Here is a 23,318-nt window from a genome sequence, read left to right as displayed (position 1 = left end):
TAATGAGCTCATATCAAACATTTTTAGATACCAACATCTATTAATGCTAATTCTATGACTGACCGGACACTGGTGATCACACAGCCTATTGACGCCCAATAGGTAGCTCGTTTCCTCGGATCACTATACTAGTTTTATTTTATAAGAAACAAACATTCAATAAGAAATAATAATCACTATAAATAATAATTCTTTATGCGATGCATTAATAATAATGATAATAAAATAAATAGCTTTTATTAATAACACACAAAAGTAAATTGTAAACTCACCACTTGCTATCCATAATCTTTGAGAATTAACAAAGCGGTATAGCGTTCGTCATGTTCCGAGTCCCGTTAGTAATCGTCTCGCCGGGTCTACGAAAATTTGATAATTCCACGAATTAATAAAAATCTAACTAGAATCACTTATCCAAAAATTGGGTTTCTAGCCAACTTCGGCTATCGAAACCGCTTAATCAAAATAGCCCATACTCAAAACAAGTTGGACATTTCGATAGTCCGTAACATTGTCTACGACTTTCATTTAGATTCAAACTTCATTCGACGTCTTTAAAGTTTCCAATATTTTCCTCAAAGATAGTTCTTTAAATTTTTTCTATTTATTTCGTGTTTTTGGACCATCTTTGAGCTACTAAAACTGTCAATTAAAGTGGTCCAAATTCGAAATAAAATTGACATTCCTAAAGCTCGGAATGTCGTCTAAAACTTTTGTTTAGACCTCGGAGTGAAACTAGCACCCGAAGGTGTCAGAAATCAATCCTGAAGTTGGTACCTCAAATCTGGAAATTAAAGCTGTCAAAACAGCCTACTATTGCTGCTGTTTCAGGCCTCGAAACAGGGCACGTATATTGGTCGAAATCCAAAACAAATTTGACATTCTTATTCTCCATACTTCAGTGAACAACTTTCGTGAAGATTTCAACTCATTTCGACTTACCGTTTGTTCACAATTTAATTCCAAAGTTGCTCCTTTATTATGTTTTAACACTTAGTTTATTTTTTCTAACTTATATTTCCAGTTTTTGACTTAACTTTAAGCACGGATAATATTTAATCCGACTTAACAACACCACGTTTATTTCACTTAATGCAACATCATTTATTTATTCTATCCATTTTCGGGTTAATATTACTACGGATTAAGGTCCGTTTTCATAGGCGAAGTAGCCTTCGCGACTTGATTTCAGGATTTCCAGATTTTAATATTTTTAACTCATCATCTATTTTAATCACCCTAGCCCTATTTACTTGTTTAAATCCTAATCCGACTCTTACAATGTACTCTCCATATATCCCTTACGATCTACCATTTAAACCTTCTCGAAAAACATCGCTTAAAGACCTCCGTATCGTTGCCTAAACTTGGCATCATAGACTGTTTTTGGGTTTATTTTTCTGCATTTTATAAGCTCAGTTTTAAACCCCTTTAACCATGATATTTGAAGTTCCGAAAACTACATTTTGGACTCGAGTATGCGTACATCGACCTAGTGTCGGTGTGCCATTTTTATGGCTGCCGGAGCTCACTGGCAGCTCCGCCATACTGAGCAGCAACTGCTGCCTATTGCAGCAGTTTACTGCTGCATTCTGCAGCAGTTTTCTGCTGCATTTTTGCAGCAGTTTTCTGCTAGTTATGGCATAGAATCAACTCTAAAAAATGCAATTCCGACGTGTCCAAAACCCCTTGAATTATCTCTGAAAAATAGCCCCTAAATTCATCAAAAATTGTTGAATTCCATTGAGAAAAAGTGAAGCTAGGTTGATGGAGCTTTCCTTCGGCAATGGAGAAGAGAAATGGAAGTCCTTTTGAGTTTTTGATCTCTAATTTGGCTGCTAGAGAAAATGATTAAGAGGTGGAGGGGAGTAGGTGTCCTCATCTAATTAATTTGATGGGTAAAAAGTCTATCTAAGTGCTTAAATTAGGCACCTCTTACAACTAAATCCTTCGATTTTCTATTCTTACACTTTGATCCTAATCGTTTTCATAATTACACGAAAACTTGACGATTATTCTTTATAGATAAGTAATGGACTCCATCGCATTATTTATTTATTCGGGTCCAAATAATTTATTTATATCCTTTTTTTTTCGATAATTAAAATTCCGTTTAATAAAATGCTTTCGTCCAAATTTATATGATTTATTCTTACGTCCATAAATTTATTTACGAACCTTATCTTAAAAATTTATTAGCTTGGAACTTACCAATTATTTTATTTTGATTTATCGATTTTTCCTTAGTCCCGCTAAAATCCAATTTTATCGAATAATAATTTTCACTTAAATTATTATTTTACGATAATTCTAATAGACCCGCTTTGGTCTGATTCTTATTTCTTGAACTTAATTTTGATGTCCTTGATTTAATTCTCGCATTTACGCCTCTTAGCACCTTACGTAGTACTTTAAAAATACGGGGTATTACAATTTAACTATACATATAATCAGAATCTGGATTAATCAGAATACAAAAATTCCTTTTCTGGTTGATACGAGTCCAATGATTCAAACTATGTACCACTCTAAGTCCATTTAACACATCAAACCACCAAAAATTCACACAAGATCATTATTTAATTTTAGAATTTTTCAAAGAAATCAAACATCATTTTGCATGTTGATTTCTCTTCCAAAAAATCACTTAATCCACTACCCACAACCATAATTAACTTAATCAACATGTGAATCACAAAATCAAAGCATATTACAAGAAAATTTCAGATTTTAAAAGGCTGAATACATTACAAAGTCCTTGTACTATTAGTTTTTGTTTCGTTTAGTCCCTGTCAAACTTTTTGTATCTAACTCGTCCTTTAACTATTAATTTTTATTTTACTTGGTCCTTTAGCAATTAACCAGGTTCTATAATTTTTCAGCAATTCAATTTTAGTCCTTAAACTTTAAATTTTTTCAAAGATATCTAGAAAATTCAATAATCTTTGACAGGCTCTGATACCATCAATTGTGAGCCTACTCCTACAAAGGCGGAACTAAAGATTTACTCAAAGATCTTTAAAATTTGTGTCTATTATTTCTGGACTCCTTAAACTTCTCATACCCATGAAAGTATCGAGAGCTTGCAACAAAACTAATGGTTCTCTATTTTTAAAAAAATAATTTTCAAATTCACTCTATTTAAGAGTCAATTCTTCTAAATATTTAGAAAAACTTTCTACAGATTTATTTAAAGTTTCTAAAGTCACACTTAGAGAATTAAGACGATCAATAACAGAATTTAATAATCCTATTACTGGTTCCTTGCCTACTCCGTGATCTAAATGGAAACAATCAGGATGAGAGCAATTAACATTCATCAAACTTCAAGCTAAAACTTCAATCCTAAATTATATCAATTAAGGATTAATAAAATTTTAAGTTTCAACTTCAGATAAATAAAACATTGTATTCATCTAAAAATATATACCTTCAATGAACAGGGTCCACTAAACTTCCGCAAATAGCTTCCACTTTCTTTATGCTCGTCACCAGCAGCTAAAAGGTTCTTCTGTGTTATGAATGCCCGCTTCACTTCAAATTGGTTATGGGATTATGAAACACTCCTTCATTAAAACAGACCGTTGTAAACTAAACAAGGTATATAGTAGAAAAAACTCTCAGAAAATGATATGAAAGAAACTCTGATTTATTTATGCTCCCCTTGTTCATAAAACTTCAGGGTATTTATAGGAAAATACACAAGTAGTTGGTGCCTCTAGTGCTGTTTGCCAACTCAAAAGCAACAATAATTATATGCACTAACAAAAAGTAGTGCGCAATAATAAAACAAGGCAGCTGGTGTCTCTGGTACTGTTGTCTAGCTGGTGCACACTAATTTACAATAATTAGATTCCATACAGCACTAAAGTTGTCTCCACTAACTAAAGTAGTATGGGCTCATTTACATGTAATGCTTTGGGAAGGGTGTCTGCCTCAATTATGTATTGAAGCATTCGTCACACATGACGTTTTTGTCATGCCACCTGTGAGTGAGTGACCGGCAGATCCCAATTTATTTCGTCTAGCTCCTGTCTTGCTTTGTCAAAGAGCTGTTCTCTATATTCAGCTACTTTCTTTGAAATCTCAAAGGTTTCTGATTTGAAATTCAAACTAGCAACCCTGTTAACTAGTTTCAATAGCAATGCTTTTGCCTCTTCTCGTCCAGCGATAAATCTTTCATTATCGATGACTTCAGGATCTTTGGACCAGATAGTTATAAACATTCTACCATATCCGAGAATAATATAGTTAGAGTTCTTAACTATATTTTCCAGAACAGACTTGAGGAATTCAATATGAAGAGCTTTGTTTGCGAGCTTTGATTCTTCATACATTTTCCACCTTAACTTTTGATTTTGACTATTAATTTTCTAGGGTTCCACAAGTTCTCTATTGGTAACAGGACGAAGATCCCAAATTTGATAAGGATATCAGACCTTGCCATCCTCTTCATATTCCATCATTGTACTCACAATTTGAAATGTAACAAACTTAGATGTTTGTTTAACATAACTTAGAGCTGTCTGCACAATTCCTAGAAATACTGACCGGTGCACACTAATTTACAATAATTAGATTCCCATACAGCACTAAAGTTGGTCTTCTAGGAAGTTGGTCTACAATCGTAGGATTAAACATGTTCCTAGATGATAATGATCTCCTGAGAATAGGATCAGAGATTCTAAAACCTCTCATAGGCTCTTCTAGATTCAAAATAATATATTTTTCTCTTTGAGTTATTTGAGAAGATCCTATTTGTCTTGAAGATTCAGCTGGTTCTGTAAGCACCCAACTTTTAGGCCAACTAAGTTCTACAGGATTTATCTCTTTCCTATTGAATTGCTTATAGTTATCTGAACCTTCTTCGAACAATTCTGTTAATTTAGAAATGTTCCTCACTCCTGGATTTGTCGTGTTGATTAGTCTAAAGACAATCCGAGTGTGATACGCCAAATACTTGGCCTGAGAACTCATTATATTCATCTTAGAGGATTTTATCCTAAGAGTTAATGAATTTCCCAAACATTTATCGCTTAAAGCCATCAAATAATTTGGATAAGCTTGAAACCAGACTGGACCATTTGCTAGGTTAGTCTGAACACCTGATATTAGCTGGTCTTTAAATTCCTTCCATCTTTTGTCTAAGACTGCTGCTATCACAGGACTGTCCACTGGGAGATTAAACAAAGGGACCAATCCTACTTGGACTAAACCAACATGGATGTATTTGTATTCACCTTTAGACTTATTCATCATCTCTCTAATTTTGGCAAGTGTAATCAGAGATACATCCAACGTTTCTAATTCTATGCTAGAAACCTGAGCTGTGGATTCAGATTGGGAGATATCGACTATTGATTTGAAGCTAAATCTAGACTTACTATAAATAGAACTGATGTCTACCTTAAGTAGTTTCCATTCTAGACAGTTTCTAGATGGATCCTCGTACTGAAAGGACTCTTCATGTACCAGAGTAGTATCCAATGGTACTAATTCGTCATCCATGTCAGCTCCTGAAGTGTTCATCATGAATAATTGAGCTTTCCATAAAACATATTCATCATTATCAGTTTCATATTCAGAAACGACTTCATAAATTGAATCTATTTCAGAGTCTATATCAGAAAATTCTTCCTCATCTATTGGTTCATATGCTAGACTCTCATTTTCGAAGAATACTATCCGAAGATTTTTCTATTCGCTTATTCTTTTGAGGACATGTATCAGCTTTATGACTCTTAGAGCCACACACCCAGCAACAAGAACAGTTGCTCAACGGTTTTCCCTTAGCACATTTTGGTTCTCTACCATATTTTTGCTTGAATGCATCTATCCTATCTTTGTCTCTAAGGTTACTTCTTTTTCTAATAAACCTACCTGGCCTATCAGACTTTCTCTTGTCCTCTCTATCCTTTCTTGATATTCTTCTCTTCCTATATCCTTTGAAACTTTTCTTCTTTGAAGAATATCCTGTTCTGGTTTTTTCTTCTGTTCCAGAAGAACATCCATACCTTCCTGGAACATACTCAATCTGAGAACAACAGCTCTTGTTTAAATAAGGAAGACGTTTTGCGTCTTGCCTTACTTGGAGTTCTGTGCATGCTTTTCTCATAGCATATCTCACTGCTTGTATCCTTCCTCCTAAACCATTGGCCACTTTGTCTTCATTTAGGAGAAGTTGAAATGCAGTCTTTGCTACTTCCGGCCAAGGATCCGGGAGTTTAGCAAAAAATAATCCTGACATGTAATTTTGGGCTGCCAAGTCTAAATTATAATAATATTTTTGAAATTCACAGGCAAAGTTATCAAAATAGCACATGTCACAGATTTGTAGTTTCATTAAAGCCATTAAAGATTGTTCTTTTTCTAATGACTCTGTGGACAATGAAAAATCACAAAATTCTCTTTTCAAGGCATCTACCACTATAGCTAGAACTCCATCAGCAAATATTTCTCTATCAATTTCTTTTTTTATTGGAGTGTGAGCTATTAGTGATTCCCAGTATTTTTGAGCATTTCCAACCATGGTGGCTTTGCACAATTCGTAGGCACCTCCAGAAGTGTAACCACCTGATTTGACTGTAAATCTAATCATAGTAATCCACCCATCTATTTTTTCAGGCGCATGTTTTTCACAATCTAAGTTGAGAAATACTGCCGGGCTAATTACCGGTCTTAAAGGGTTATCCCTAGGCATAAATTCTTCTTTTGTCCTATGAGGATAATTAGGTTTGTATATTGTTCTTTTTGTAGAGACTAACTCATTAAAAATTATGTCATCTATATGCAGAGGGGCTTCTTCTACCAAACCTAAGGATTTTCTAAGGTCTTGTGCTAAATTATTGTTATTCATGTTGGCTGCTTTCGTTGCCGGATCTGCAATAAAAGGAACAATTTTTTCTTTTCTTAGTTGAAGAATTTCTTTTTCAATTATTGGTCCTTTTGCCTTTTTTAACCCTTTTTCCCTTTCAATTGCGTCTAACCTTTCATTTACCAGTTTTCCTACTTCATTTGCTAAAGTAGATCTTTCTTCTGGTGAATCACCTAAAATTCCTTTTGCATGAAAATGTTCAAGGAGTTGGTGCACTTCACTTTGCACGTTGTGTAGTGAAGTCATTCCTGATGGATTGCTAGAGTCTGAACTCTCGACTGGATTACCCATTAAACTAGCTTAATTAAGCTTAATTTAATTAATTATTTTTTAAACAGTGTTAATTACACTATTTCAGAAGTTTATTTACTCCCTCCGTCCCAATAGAGTTGTCCACTTTGTCTTTATCACACAGTTTAAGAAAAGCAATTATTGTTCATGGGTTTTGCAAAATTTTCTTTACTTTTCTTGTCATACCCCTATTTAATATAGGGTCCACTTTCAATTTACTCATTAGTGAATTTTAAATAGGGGTGATATAGGAAAATTGAGTGTAAAAGTTAGTTATTTTTTGAAAGTGGACAAGTATTTTGGGACAAAAAAATTTCACAAAGTGGACAACTCTATTGGGACGGAGGGAGTACTTCTTTTATTCAAAAAATATTTTTTAATATTTTTGAGAAGTTTATTTACTTCTTATTCAAGTGTTTTAAGAAAAATGGACTAAATTGTTTAAAACAATTCTTATTTTTGTACTTATCAGTACTGCTGCTTGAAAATTCTAGGAATCAAACTTATCTTTTTTTGATAGTTTATTTCAGGTAAGATTCTGAAAAATACAGGGATATTTTGACCCAAAATTTTGTATGAGGACTAGATGAAATAAAAGTTAATAGTAGAGGGACTTTAGTATGTAATCAGTGATTTTAAAATTTCAATTTCAACCATATATAATCAAAGTTTAAGCATGAAAACACCAAATAACTCTTAATCCATCATCATTAATACTAAAATCAACAACTTATTCCTTTAATTTGTTGATTTTAGAGAAGGTTGGAGGAGTTATAATTTTTGATGGGTAGGGTTCGGTTGGGGAGCTTGATTCACGATGAAGGAGATGAAAAATCTAGGGATTTTTTTGATTCTAACGTGTACTATATATATTAATGGCTAAGGTGCACTTCAATCCCTTAGTTTTTATGTAAATTAAATAACTACCTTGTCATTTATCTCCTTTAGCTCAATTATGTCATTAGCTCAAAATTTCTTATACATTGTAAAATAAAGTCTTAAAAATACATATTACGGAAATTATTCTCGAAAACAATATTTTTTCAAGGGTTTATATTTTTATCATAAAATCTTAGATATAGTTTAAGGATAAAAATATTAAAAACATTTTCTAGGGACTTTTAAGTTAATTTTATTTCATTTTTTTTTAAATTCCGTAGCCCCGCTCACATTCAATTCTCTTTAAAAAAATCCAAATAAAAATCTAACACCTCGATAGCTTCAATAAATTTATCCGAGTAATTATCAACCTCATTTAAAGATTAACAAATTTATTTATTATTATTTCTAATCCCCGAGTGTCCAAATTATCACTTATTGGCCAAAATTTACTTCTGCAAATTACGGGATTTTACAGGTTTTGATACAAATCAAATAAAAAACAACATAACCAATTCGATTTGTATTGAAATATTTTAAATTTTTATGGATTCGGTTCGATAATTTCGATTCGATTAAATTTTTATTGACTCTGTTAGGTTTGCTCCTTGCACTGCTCATTCATTCTCAAAGCCTTAAATTACAAACACTGTAAAACGAAACATTACAACAATTGAACAACATCAAACAAACAACTTTAAACTAGTCTACATTGATCACTTTCACCATTCTCCATCCCAGTCATTGTATCGTATAACGGCCGATTTAGCGTCTCCGGCAAGTAAAACGCAAGGAACCCACTCATAATTCCACACACCGCAAACACTGCAAACGGCAACCCACCGCCTAAAACGACAACAAAAGGTGCTAAAATTGCACCCATTTGCGCTGCTTGTGTTGCACATCCAAGTGCAGCATTTCTTACTACTGTAGGAAACAACTCTGCTGTGTATATAAAGAGTAAATTATAAGTCCCTGCCATACCAAATATACCCAAAACTCCGCAAATCATTCTTATTACTTTCCATACTCCAAAACTACCGATTAAAATTCCGATCAAACTTCCGAATAAGCAAAATACTCCGCTGAACCATTGTGTTCCTACAGCTAACGGTTTCCGTCCGAATTTGTTCAATAATACTGCTGTTATAGTAAATGCTGGCATTTCAGCTACTGCATTAAGCAGGACAGTGAGGTAAAGATCCGTTTCGAGGTTCACAACGTTTAGGCTAAGGCCGTAGTATACAATAGAGCACAAAAAGCTTATTCCCACAGTTAGGAAGAGTCGTATTCGGGTCATCGGAGACCGAATTACATCTATTAAAGAACCCGTTATTGCTTGATCTTTAGTGGTAAGTTTCTTTTCCTCATCAATGCTACAACTATTATTTGTTTCTTCGTCGAGTGCTAGAATTACTCTGTCAGGAAGATGGTGTCCGTTAGATTTGGCTATCGCGCTCATAATCTTCATTGCTTCATTTACTCTGCCACGAACAAGGTACCATCGCGGCGACTCCGAGATAAACGGAAGAACAAGGACGAGGAATAGAATCGAAGGGATAGAAGATGCGGTGTAGAGTACGCGCCACGAGCGAAAAACGTATGCTATACCCGATAATAAGGCGATTCCAGTTGAAAAGAAGTAGAAAGTGGACATGCCTGCTGTGCCACGTTTAGTAGGTCCGACAGGCTCGGTAGCGAGGACGAAGGCGCAGAGACCGACGCCCCCGGTGCTGAAACCGGTGAGGAGACGGAGGATAAGATAGGTCCAATAGTTTGGAGAAAGTGCGGTTAAGCAACCGAATAAGGCGTTTAAGATGCAAACTACTATTAGAGAGCCTTTTCTTCCGAGTTTAGAATCTGAGAGATGACCAAATATCCCGGCACCTGAAATAATCAAGATTGCAGCTATATTAATCATGGATTTATAAGTACTTAGTTTTGATGGATTCAATAGTTCGATTTGCTTTAATCAGAATGCTAATTTAGTCCTTAACTAACATAATGTCACATTTATTGGTTATATCAAAATGTCAAATTTCTTCACACTACATAAGTCAGAGAAATTGTTAGGTAGACTAAGTCCACCACGTCATCCGTAGACTAAGCCAATCATGTCATAACACCTCATTAAAATGAGGGTATTCTTGTAATATCATTATTCAAAAGTGTATGCAAATAACAAACGAAATTACAAGAATACCCTCATTTTAATGAGATGTTATAATATGATTGGCTTAGTCCATGGATGACGTGGTGGACTTAGTCTACATAAGAATTTCTCCATAAGTCAATAGTACTAGATAACAAAAACAATTGTTTTCCATCATTTTGTTTGGGGTTTTATCTCAGTAAGATACAATTCTTACATAATTTCACAAAATTTATGTTTTGTTTTGAGTTTTGACCCAGCAAGATTTATTTTTTTAAAAAAAAAACTTATGTAGTGATGCATTAATCGCCCAATGTATAATTTTTTTTTTAAATTTAAATAAGTTTAAAAAAGAAAAAAATCAAAGGGATGCATTAATCGCCCAATGTATAGTTAGTCGCCCTATGAGTTTGCATTTCCGTATGCCAGTTCTAATTCTCGCTATTTTCTGCAAACATAGACTCGAACTTCTTTGGCAGATGTCAAGGCAGTATAATTTTTAGGAAAGGGTCAACTTAGTCCTTCAATTTGTGACTCATGGTCAAATAATTCACTTTCAGTCATTTTGATTAATTAAAACAATACTCTATATTTTTAAGTCAATAAAATAAAATTGTACATTATGAACAAATTTAGAGACAGAAATGACCGAATACCATCCTTAATTGACCTAAAAATATCTTTTTAAATCACATTTTACTAATATTTTAAAAAATGATGCACTTTTGCAAAATTGTAGGCAAATTACTTTTACAAATGTTTGTTATAAAAACATTTTAAAAATTAATCGGAACGATATTCAGCAAGTAAGGTAAGCAAAATGTGACCATATCTATACTATATATAAAAGCATGTATAGGGGGGGGGGGGGGACAGGCAAATTTACTAAATAATCCTTTTCAGTTTATCACTAAATAAAGGTTTTATAGTCATTAACTAATTAGTTATTTAATTAATCACTATTATAATTAAAGTCCTAATTAGAATAGGTAGCTAAATTGTCTCCAAATTAGTAGGAATACCTATCTTTTAGTTTGATCTAACTACAAAATTAAAATATTGTATTTGGTCAATATATTATTATTTAAATTTCTATCTTATTATTTTTAAAAATATTATTAATAAAATTAAGTTAATTATTTAATTATGATTATTATAAAACCAAAAGAAAAATAAATTTAATATGAAAAAAAATTTAATAACCGAATATATTATATTTATTTTTACAAAAATTCTTAACTAATTTAATATTATTTATAAATAAAAAATTGATATAATTATAATAAATTTACTAATATATACATTGACAAGTTACGTTACGAGCCACGTGCATAGCACGTAATGCGAAACTAGTGTTTGTAAAAGAGTATACGCTAGAAAGTTTAAACTGAAACTGGTAAACGAAGCTTAAAAACGAGCTATACATTTATATATTGATGGACCAACTAAAAGCAATGACATGATTTAAAGACACAAATTGTGGGAAGGAAACTGAGAAAAGAAATACTAAAAAGAAGGCTTAATTACTTAAAAACACCTTGAATTTTTTTTTTGTTTATACCCTGAATTAGGAAAAAATTCATTTATACCCTGACGTATGTATTTATATTTCACCTCTACCCCGAGACACTAAATTAACCTCTTTTTTTTAAGAAGAAAGTTTAAAATAGTTCTTCATTTTTAACCTAAGCTAATTAGAGTTTAATTAGAAATGAATTTTTCTCTAAATGAAGGACTATTTTAAACTTTTTTTAAATGAAAAGAGATTAATTTAGTGTCTCGGGGTAGAGGTGAAACATAAACACGTACGTTAGGGTATAAATGAATTTTTTCCTAAGTCAGGGTATAAACGAAAAAAAATTCAAGATGGGTGGTTTTTAAGTAATTAAGCCCTAAAATGAATCATTCCTGTCTATGCTCATTCATTGCAAAAAAAGTGCTACAAACATGTGTTTCATGTGATTCTTTCCGTTATGAACGACATTCATCAAAATTAAATCAATAAATTTTAGGCTAAATTCTTTATAAAATTCTGATATTACTTACTATCTCTAACCTTATTCGGCTCTTAGTAATATATTATTCATTTCAACACATAAAATAATTAGCAATTCACCTTCAATTCAATCTAATATGTGACACTTCAACTACACTGTTATTTTAAAATTATATTCCTATTTCAATAGTTATTAGTCTTAAATAGTAAATAAATACATTTTCGTACTTTATACGTAAATATTTATTTAATTTAATGTGAGCCGTCAATGATCAAACCCTACAACTTTCAATGATAGAAAAATTAGGAGTGTACATTGTTTTATGGATTTTGTTCAGTTTTAAAATTAATTTTGAAATCGGTCGTTTTTAAGGAATATAGAAACCAAAATGAATTATAACTCGGTTCAATTAATCAAACTAGAAAAAAATGATATCTTTAATTTAAAAAAAACAATAGATATTGAATATAAATATTAAATCTAAGCTACTTTGTAATATATTATTCATTTCAACACATAAGAAATTAGTTAAAAAAAAAATTATTGTTAAGAAAATTATGTTATATGTATGTATTAAAGTTTTTTGGTTTTCAAAATTTGAAATTAACTAAATTGATTTTTTAAAAATATAATAAATAAACCAAACCAGCTAGTTTCGGTTTGGCTTGATATGAATTTTTTGTATGTTTAGGTTTAGTTCAATATACACCCTTAGAGGACTTTTTTTTTTAATAATTAGAGAGAAAAAAACGTTTGTGGGAGGATGAATCCACAATTTTGACAGTTTATTGTTATATCATTTGAGCTACAACTAATTTATTCAACTTTATCATATTAAAATAATCAATCCACTCGAAAAATCAAATTACTGATGATGAAATTTTAATTTTAATATTTGATATTTTAATATTTTATTTTTCATTTCTAGTGTATACATCATGAAAGCATTTGGACCTAATAAATGAAGTCCGAACATACATGTGCTTTGTGACAACTGAAGCGGACCATTTTCAGGCCATGCACCAATAATATTGAACACTGGAACTGCAAGCTTCATAATAGTGAAAAAGACAAATTAAAGCATGCAACTCTTTTCTATGTTCAATACTTATCTGAAATGTCTTACCGCCTTCGTCACTTTTACCATATTAAGAAATATCTACAAATTTACTTTTTATTATGCAATAATCAATTAAAATTAATACAATGCACTAGTGGCGTGCATCATTATTAAGTTCATTTCACACCAAATCGATAGACACTATTTTAAATAAGAGTGTATCATTTTAAATTAATTTTTTTTTTTTCATTTTTTTAAAATTTATTTAATTTGAATAAAAATATATTTATCTAAGAGTGAAATTATTTTTAAATTTAGGTTCTTCAAATTTAACAATCTTTTTTGTTTAAATTATTATGCAATATCATGTCAGTAAATAATTAATTAATTAAAAATAACTTAAATGACAGAAAGTGACAAATTTTGATCATTGAAAAGTTCAACAATTTGCCCGCATGATTCTTTCCCCAATTTATATGACTAATTCAAAGTTAGCAATTTAAGACTTGGATTTAAATGTAAGATCCTGCAACAATACTCGGGTATTATGGTATTATTTGCGATATATAATACTAATTATAATACAAATACGAGTATGAAGATGTTTTTGTTGACAGTTTATTTTTTAAAGAAATCATACACATAATAAAAACACACACACACACACACACATATATATATATATATATATATATATATATATATATATATATACATATAACTTAATTTTTCATAATTATATAAAAAAAAAATTGGAAAAAAAATGCTATATAGCTCTAGTAGCATAAATTTCACTGATCCATTTTATTTTTAATAAAACATGGAAGGTTTTTATATTTACAAAATTAGTTCATTATTAAATATTATCTTTACTTAAACGAGCCTTTATAGAAAAAACGCACATAAAATTTTTCATTATAAATTTATAGATTAAAGATTATTAATTTTTTTTATATAATGCCCTTATATTTAACATATTTGAAGTCTTAATTATGATTGGTTATGCTTAAAACAACATATAAAAAATAAAAATAAATTGAGTGCATAACACAAATAAATCTTTCTTAGTTTAAAATAATAATACTAATAATAAGCTTACCCCTTGTCATTTTCTACGTTGATAGATTAATTTATTTGTATGTAATGAAAGACAAAACCTAAACAAGTCAAACTAGTTGAATCTAAGTTCAGTGTAGACAACCTATCTTCTATAATAAACTATGCAATGAAACTAAATAATGATATCACTACAATATGATATACTACAATATCATGATCCAAAACAATATAAAATGCAGTGCTCCCAAATAAAATAAAACAATAAAAATAAAGGTAATAAAGAATATGAAAACTTACCAATCATGCAGCCACCAAAGAAAATAGACTGAACCAAACCGACCTTGAACTTTTGACCACAAACCAAACCCCACTGAGCCACCGTAGAACTCTCTAGACCACCTATCCATTCCCAAGAACCCGGTTCGAACCCGCAAACAGTCTTGGCCGTGGCATAACAACCGGCACTTAAACATTTGAAATCCGGTTCACGGTCAGCAAAAATGACCACCATGGTGTGGAATGCTTCAAGCGCCCAAGCTAAGCTTGTTAGAACAAAATGACGTAATTGCCACGGCCCAAATTCACCGCAGTGCTTTTGAAGCATGTCGTCTATTGTTAGCTTTTCCGGCTCATCAGTTTCTTTCGACGGTGGCGATGGCGGTGGTTGTAATAGCGGTGATCGGAGGTTTTGATCGGACGGTGACGTGGAAGCCATGTTTTTTTGTGCAGTAATTTTTGTAGTATTTTGCTACAAGGAGATGGATTTATAAGGGAAAGAGTTGTGTCGTGTGAGAATATACACCTTCCTATGTCATTTCGGCTGTCTTAAAGTGTTAGATCTTATTGACACGTGGGTATGGATCTTGCCGTAGATTTTTCATGATTGCCACGTGGAGGATGACTAGCGGTTTGATTTAAGTTGGATCAAGAAGTGGAAGTTTGGGACCAATGAGGTGAGGATGAGGCAATGGAGGAATGTTCTTTGGATCTCTTTTAAACAAATTGGTATCAATTGGCAAGTTGGAGATGCAAAAATTGATAGAAAATTGTTGGGTTTATATTGGAAAGGAAATCCCAAATTAAGCAGAAAATTGGGTTTAAAAGGTAATGTCATTGGCTTTTAGCAACACATTTTATTAGTCTTTTTTTTTGAATTGTTTTTCTTTACATCAAATTAAAGGAGAAAGGCATTGTTTTCAAATCTTGTACTGCCCGACCGGTTCAATCAAATAATTTGAAGATCAGCCATTGATCCTGATTTGACATTTTTTTATAGAAATTCTTTTGAAATTTGTTGAATCGGGATATATAAGGTATTTCAAAAGTTTATTTATTTGATTCATTTTAAATTTTTTTAATTCCGTATAAAATTTTCATAGTAATAATTGATGAAAATTAACTTGGATAAAATTTATGTCAGAGAGTTTTATGACAAAATTGTAACAGAAAATACCATCACGAATAAATTTTAATTTTTTTGTTACAAATCACATACTACGATTTTATTTTGAATTGATAGTCATAAATAGACGATGAAACATGATATGATACTATATCATCTTTGCTCTATAGAAAATATTTTCATAAAAAAAAACACTAGAAGATATTGAATTTATATTTTGTGATTATATTGGTTAAGTACTATCTTTTTATGAAAAGACACACCATTAATCAAAAAAATGACTGATCATTGAAACATAAACAATAATATCAAGAGGGATATGAGTCATTCATCTAAAAAACATATCAGGGTCATCAAGCGATTTTCTAGCTAAGTCATTCATACCACAAGCTTCATTAATCAAGTTTAAACCTAATTACTTGTTTTTTAGCCCAATCAACAAGCCGGTTTACAAGCCCAGCGCTTCTCCCAAATAAGGAAGAGGAAATGACGTGCTATACCTCATTTTCCATAAACTTGACAAAAATATCACTCCAAAAGTTAGACTTCCAAGCGTGCTCTTTTTTAAATGAGTATTTGGTTTAACTTTTTAGTAGAGCTTTTACCTTTTATTTTTCAAAAAACTCCACTAAAGTGTTTGGTGAGAATTTTCTAAGACACCGTTTGGATTGATGGATTCTACACTGTAAATTTTAAACAATCAATGGATTTGCACAAAATCCATCTTTTGCCTCAAAAAATTAATAGAATCCATGGATTTATAAATTCTCTCATTTTCTACAATCCATCATTTTTGAGGGTTTTGATTTCCCACCTACTAGGTGGAAAAGTCCAAATCCACTATTTTTTTATGAATGATGGATTGTTATACTATTTATTTTTTTCCATAAATAATGTTAAAAACCATTGATTTTATTTTCAATCCAAACGATGGAATTTTAAAATCTATGGATTTAAATTCCATTGACTTATCGATTTTGTTAAAATTCATGGATTTTAAAAAGGGTTAATTACATATAAAATCATCACCTTTACACGAAATTGCAAAAATAACACAACCTTTAAAACGTGGCAATTCAGGGCACTACCTTTCATTTCTTTTCAAAAACAACATGAGCACATGTTTAGTGGCGTTTTTGCTGACGTGGCATGACATGTGGCGCTCCCATTGCATGTCCAAGTCAGCAAAATTTTATCTAAAAACGTGCCCATGTTGTTTTTGAAAAAAAAAGAAAGGTAATGCCCTGAATTGACACGTTTTAAAGATCGTGTTATTTTTGAGAATTCGTGTAAAGGTGGTGATTTTATATGTAATTAACCCTTTTAAAAACCCTCAATCCAAACGGTGCTTAAAAGCTTTTTGGAGCTTTTTGAAACCTCCAGCTGCTGTTTTTTGAAAAACTCCATTTTGGAGCTTTTTGCCAACAGCTGATAGTTTTTTCAATATTTTTAATTAATTAGACAAAACTACCCCCATTAGGATATTGTTTTTTAATATATATATAGTTATTTAAATTATTTTTAAATACTCTAATCATTTTTAAATTATTTAATATTATTTATTTATATTAACAAAAGTATAAGTTAATTATTTTTTAAAATAAATCATAAATTTATCAAAAAAAAATCTAAATAAGTTTAAACTAAACGTTTCTTCTTATAAAAAAATAATTTTTAATATTTTTATTGAATATTATATAATATAATATATTTATAAATTAATAAATAAAAATTAAAATTATGTCATTTACGGTCATTTTATATATAAACAACAACAACTAATCAATTCTCACCAAACACGTACAGTCTATCAGCTATCAGCTATCAGCTACCAGCCAACATCTATCAGCTATAAGAAACAGCTGAACCAAACAGGTCCTAAAATTTTTGTTTGCACTTTTACGCTCTTTTGAATTACCGAGATAATTCTGCTAAACTTCAGATTGTTGACAAGGTGCATGGGTGGCCTTCAAATCTAGCACTTAAATGAGGATGTGTGGGTCCTATTGCACTTGGTCTCACTACTTTTCAAGTTAATAATGGTAATGATTTGCATCATAATATCTAATTCAAAAATTATTATTATTATTATAATAATAATAATAATTATTATTATTATAATAATAATAATAATTATTATTATTATTATTATTATTATTATTATTATTATTATTATTATTACATAATAGTAAGGATTAAAGTAACAATAACAAAGACAAAAAAAATAACAGGAGGTAGGAAAATTTATATTTTTAAATTTAAAGTTAATTTATTTTATTTTTTTTCTTATTAAATATATATAATTTTTTTATATGGATTATGTCAAATTATGTTTGTTTTTTCATATTTAACTTTTATGAACATTTTCTTTTTAAAAAAGTTAAATATAACAGTACTTTGATAAGATATGATTTTTAAATAATAACAGTTATTAACAAACTACTAATGAGCTATCTAAATGCAATTACTGAACAACTAAAATGCCATTAACAAACTACTTTAATTTTTTTTTACTTTTATAAAGAAGGGATATAAAAGAGTAGATTGTGTAATGTTTTTAAAATAAATAGTCAAAGATAAAGTGTCTTTCCAATGTAATTAAATATTTTTATTCTAATAACAATATACCAAAAACAATTAAAAAATTAATGATTTAGTTCTTTGTTACTCTATTGTTTTTCATTTTTAAATTGTTAATTTTTGATTTTGAAACATTAATTGGTGGATTTAGAGTAGTTGGAATTTTGAAATAAAAAATAAAAACTTTAAAAAATAAACTAATAATTTTCAACATGTTAGTTTTGAAGAAAAAAAATATAAAATATAAAAATAATTAATTTGTTGTCATTAATATTTTAAATAGAAGGGGAAAAAGTATATATATGAAGGCTGAACTCTAGAAGCAATTATACATGTTAATTACCATGTCTTTTACAAAAAAGTAGAAATGCAAACAGTTTATAAAAAAAGAGGTAAATTTACAACTAATTATTATGTAGAGTATAAATGCAAATATCTGGAAAAATAAGCATTTATGCAGAAAGTTCTTTTTATTTGGACACTTGTTATCTAGCTTTAGACATTTAACTCTAATAATTAAACATTTTTTTTAATTTAAACGCTCGTCTACTATAGTCAAATTTATCATTTTTACTTTTTTTTTAAATTTAAGCACTTATCTCTTATATTAATATACTTGTTATTTTAATTTTAGCTTTTTATTTAATATTTTAAATTCATTTCATCATATTAATTCTTTTATTTGTTTGATTATTTATTTCTTTATGCACCATTTATTTTGAAATACCTTTCTATTATGAAGACACTATTTTTAAATATAAGAATATTGATAAATAAAATTAATTTATTAAACGATTGTAATTATGTTCAAACGCCATAAAAATGAATGACCAACTAAAAAAAGCCAAAATGAAAGTAAAATACACCAAATACGAAGAGTAACTAAATAGCAGTTAATGAGCTACTACTGAACCACTAATGATCTACCATGAAGCCATCAATAATCAACCAAAGAGCAAATAATGAGTAATCAACCAATCAACTGATATCAACCCAAAATTTATGTTTAAGATATTTTAATACAAGACATCATGAGATTTTTATTTCCTAAAATATAAACAAATTTAAATATATTTTTCTAAAAATATTATTTATTTATTTTAGTTTTGATATAATCAATTTTTAGGTTTATAATATTATAATTAATGTTGTTGGTTTAGTGACTACAATATTTATGCATCTTCAATTAAACATGTGTTGCTTCGTTGACATTCTCTAATAGCAATGATGTAAACCAGCAAGTTATAATTCGCGAGTTTAATTTTTTCATAAGCCCTCTTCCTAATTATAATAAAAAAACAATTATTTATAAAATTTAATATATTATGTTTTAAAATTAAGTAAAATTTGTTATATTAATTTTAAATTTTATTAAAATAAAATTTTGTAAATGAATTTTAAAATGTGTAATTTTTTAAAATTATACCAGAATATTTTTAATATTTCTAATAAAATTTATAATATACAAAAAAAATATTTTAACAAAAAAAATATTTTAGTTTTTTTTAATAATTGGAAAGAGAAAGTATTTTTTGGAGGAATTGAATCCACGATTTTAACAAAATAATGTTTTAATTAAATAAAAATAACTTTAAATAATTTTTTAATTATTATTTAAAAATTCATAAATATAATTAAAAAAATATATAATTTATTTTAAAATAATTAAAAAAAGTCAAACACTTTATAAGATAAATTAATTAAATTTTCTCATTTGGGTTAAAATTAGAAACACATGAAATGGCATGGCATGGCATGAAGTCCACGTTAACAGTGTAGCACAACAAAGCAATGACGTATGTTTGCAAAGTTGAAACTTAAAAAAGAGTAAAGATGATATCTTTTCATGTGAAGCGTCTAAATGCAAAGTGATGGACAAAAATAGGTGTATATGTAAGTAACCCAACAAGGAACAACTTCTATTGTCCCAAAGTAAAAAGCACGGAAACTTCGACCAAGTTGCATGTCCCGTTTCGGAAACGTTTCAGAAACCGGAAACTTTCAGAAATTCCCGGAAACTCATAAGAAAATATTTCGGGCCGATTCTGTAAACAAAAAAAAGTATATACTTATAAAAAAAAATCCAAAAAATTATCAACTAATAATTTGTTTGGGTCAATTGCCCATATTTTTTATTGTTTATTTTATCTATAATAAAACTTATATCCTTATTTTTATTGGATTTAATTTTTTTTGATTTATTTTATTCATTGACATAAATGTATAAACAAAATTTAATATATATAATATTTTATAATTTCTAAAATTATAAATATATCCCTATATTTTTTATTATTTACATGTTTCCCTCACATTTCGTGTCCTTCATTTTAAAATTTGTCGTTTTTTCGTGTCTGTTTTATGTCGTTTGCGTTTTCTGTTTCCGTGATACCTATCCCAAATCAACCACGGAAAAACACCAAATTTCAAGAGATAATATTTTTTTATTATATTATATGCTTGAAGCATCAGATCCTTGATGGTCCATTTTCTGGCTGATTTCAACACCCCTATTATAGGGTTTTTTAGATAAATACCAAAAAAAGATAAAATATTCACAAGAATACTACCTCCAAGTTTTTTTTTGAAAAAGACAATTTGTACTTTTTTTTTGTAAAAATGACTTTTGTTATTCTCAAAAATATTTTTTTTAATCTCAGAAATACGATTTTGGTTATCCAGCGGTATACTAACACCGTTGGTTAACCAAGAAACAAAACTATTATAAATTTAAACCTCAATTTCTATTAAACTAGTTGAAAATTCTATTACAAACCTCTCCGCCTTCATCGCCGCAAGAGTAATCGTCAAATAAAACCTAAATCGTCTCTTTTTAAATCTAAAATTATTGATTAACCATTTGTTAACTAACAGTGTACTAAAAATAAGGTCATTGGTGTACCTTTAGTACACCATTGGTTAAATAGCAACAAAATAAAATTCAACAACAGTTAACTAACGTTTTTATTAATAATATATTCAAAATAACGTTTATTACAAGTTACCAAACGGTTTACCTAATGTTATCCATTGGTTATCCAACACCCAAAAACATAACAATTCTCATAAGCATTTTTTCAAACACTTAGAGTGTAGGCAGTGCAACACCAAAAATCGAACCACCACCACATCACACCGTTGTTCACAAAAGAAAAATCAGTTAACTAACGATTGGTTAAATAGCAACAAAATAAATTTCATCACAACAGGTCCGCTACCTCCGGCGACGACAACCAGTTAACTAACGATTTTATTTATAATATATTGAAAATAAAATTTATTACAAAGTTATCCAACAGTTTACCCAGTGGTAACCATCAGTTATCCAACACCCAAAAACATTACAATTCTCATAAGCATTTCTTCAAACACCTAGAGTGCAAGCTGAATATTGATTCTATCTATACAATCACGACAATATACCACAAATTTCCACAATGAACCCAACAAAACTCAAGAATCCAGCCACAATAAAGAATAGAACAACCCCAACCGGAAACCAAATCGGAGCCCCGCCGGACGACTATTTTAGGTAGAGTATGCCATGGAGGCCGTAAAGCAAGGCTCATCGGCAATTGGACTCCGATCTAAGACTCACGTGGTTCTCGCGTGCGTTAATAGGGCTAATTCTGAGCTCTCGTCTCTCCAAAAGAAGATCTTCAAAGTCGATGACCACATCGACGTTGCTATTGCCGGTCTCACTGCCGACGGTCGTCTCACGTGGTTCAACAGTTGCTTCCTCTCTGTTTACTCTTGGCTGCCATGACTTTTATTTGAAGAAATTAGGTTATAAAAAGATTAGAAGAGCATTTGATATTTATGTAAAATCAAAAGTATAAAAATCAAAAAAGAAAAGAACAAATTGTATTTTTCAAAAGAGAAAGATATGAACGTAATTGTCTAATTAAGTTGAGAAGGTGTAGTATTTTGTCTAATTAACTCCCTATTATACTCCAAAACCTCCTGGACTTACAAAACCATATAGCATGATTAAGACTTTTATAATTACTAGTTTTGCATTACGTGCTACGCACGTGTCTCGTAACATGACTCGTCATATAATTTAATTTATTATAATTATAATTATAATTTATTTAATTTATAATTAATATTTAATTAGTTAGAGTTTTTATAAGAAATAAATAAAATACTATTAATTATATTGATTAATTATACTAATATATAAATTAATATTAAATGTAATATCATATTAATTAAATTTATTATAATTATACTAATATATAATCAAGATTAAATTAATTCGATTTTTTTAGGATTAGGAAATATCTAATTAATTAGATTAATAATTAGTATTTTATAAAATATATAAAATATTAACTTAACATCCATATTTCTATATGTATATTGTAACCTATGTTTTAGAGTCATGAAAGGAGTTTATTACTACTCCATATGTATTTGTTTCAATTTTATAGATAATTGTTAATGATATTAAAACTTTAAATTAATCATCAACTATTATTAAATTATTTAGGACTCTACGGTATTGGTAACTGTACTTATCCTCTTTCTATGGTTGCTTTTAATATTTGTGGGATAATTTTCAAAGTTGAAAAATATATAGAAAACCAAACTATCAAATTTCAGGTGCTTGTATAATAATTTTCTTATGACTACTTATTAAATTGACCGCCATTCAAGTTATATACCTAAAGTTTTATTATTGTTCGACTGTAAACAATATTCTCTTTAACATTAATTAAGACTATACTTAAATAACTCAAAATAAATTTCAAATTTCCTTAATTTGTGGCTATATATTAGCTATAGCTTAAAATTTCTTTATTTGTCACTACATAAGACTTGTCAATACACAAGCCTTTCTGAATCAAATTTATTTTGACATAGAGCCAATTACTAAAATATTTCTAAAAAAAATATTTATGTTTTATAGAAGTAAAAAACTCCAAATAAACTTTTACCATTTCATAGTATTAGAAGAATAGAATTAAAAAAATTACGAACGAAGGGTCAACGCGCCCCCTGAACTTGTGATACGGGAC

At 29.6% G+C, this 23,318-nt stretch overlaps 1 protein-coding gene across 1 annotated transcript; it reads right to left on the bottom strand.

The window, feature by feature from the left end:
• Positions 1–8,644: 8,644 nt before the first annotated feature.
• On the bottom strand, positions 8,645–15,328 carry LOC126666757 (organic cation/carnitine transporter 4). Its single transcript, XM_050359618.2, has 2 exons — positions 14,610–15,328; positions 8,645–9,931 (listed from the first exon to the last, which is right to left on the bottom strand). Exons 1-2 carry the CDS (start codon positions 15,025–15,027, stop codon positions 8,742–8,744), a joined length of 1,608 nt encoding a protein of 535 aa, XP_050215575.1. The 5' UTR covers positions 15,028–15,328; the 3' UTR covers positions 8,645–8,741.
• Positions 15,329–23,318: the final 7,990 nt, after the last annotated feature.

The sequence above is a fragment of the Mercurialis annua genome, linkage group LG2 (assembly GCF_937616625.2).
Source record: "Mercurialis annua linkage group LG2, ddMerAnnu1.2, whole genome shotgun sequence".
Classification (NCBI taxonomy): domain Eukaryota; kingdom Viridiplantae; phylum Streptophyta; class Magnoliopsida; order Malpighiales; family Euphorbiaceae; genus Mercurialis; species Mercurialis annua.
The sequence above is the reverse complement of the archived record's forward strand: the minus strand, read 5'-3'. Positions and strand labels throughout refer to the sequence as shown.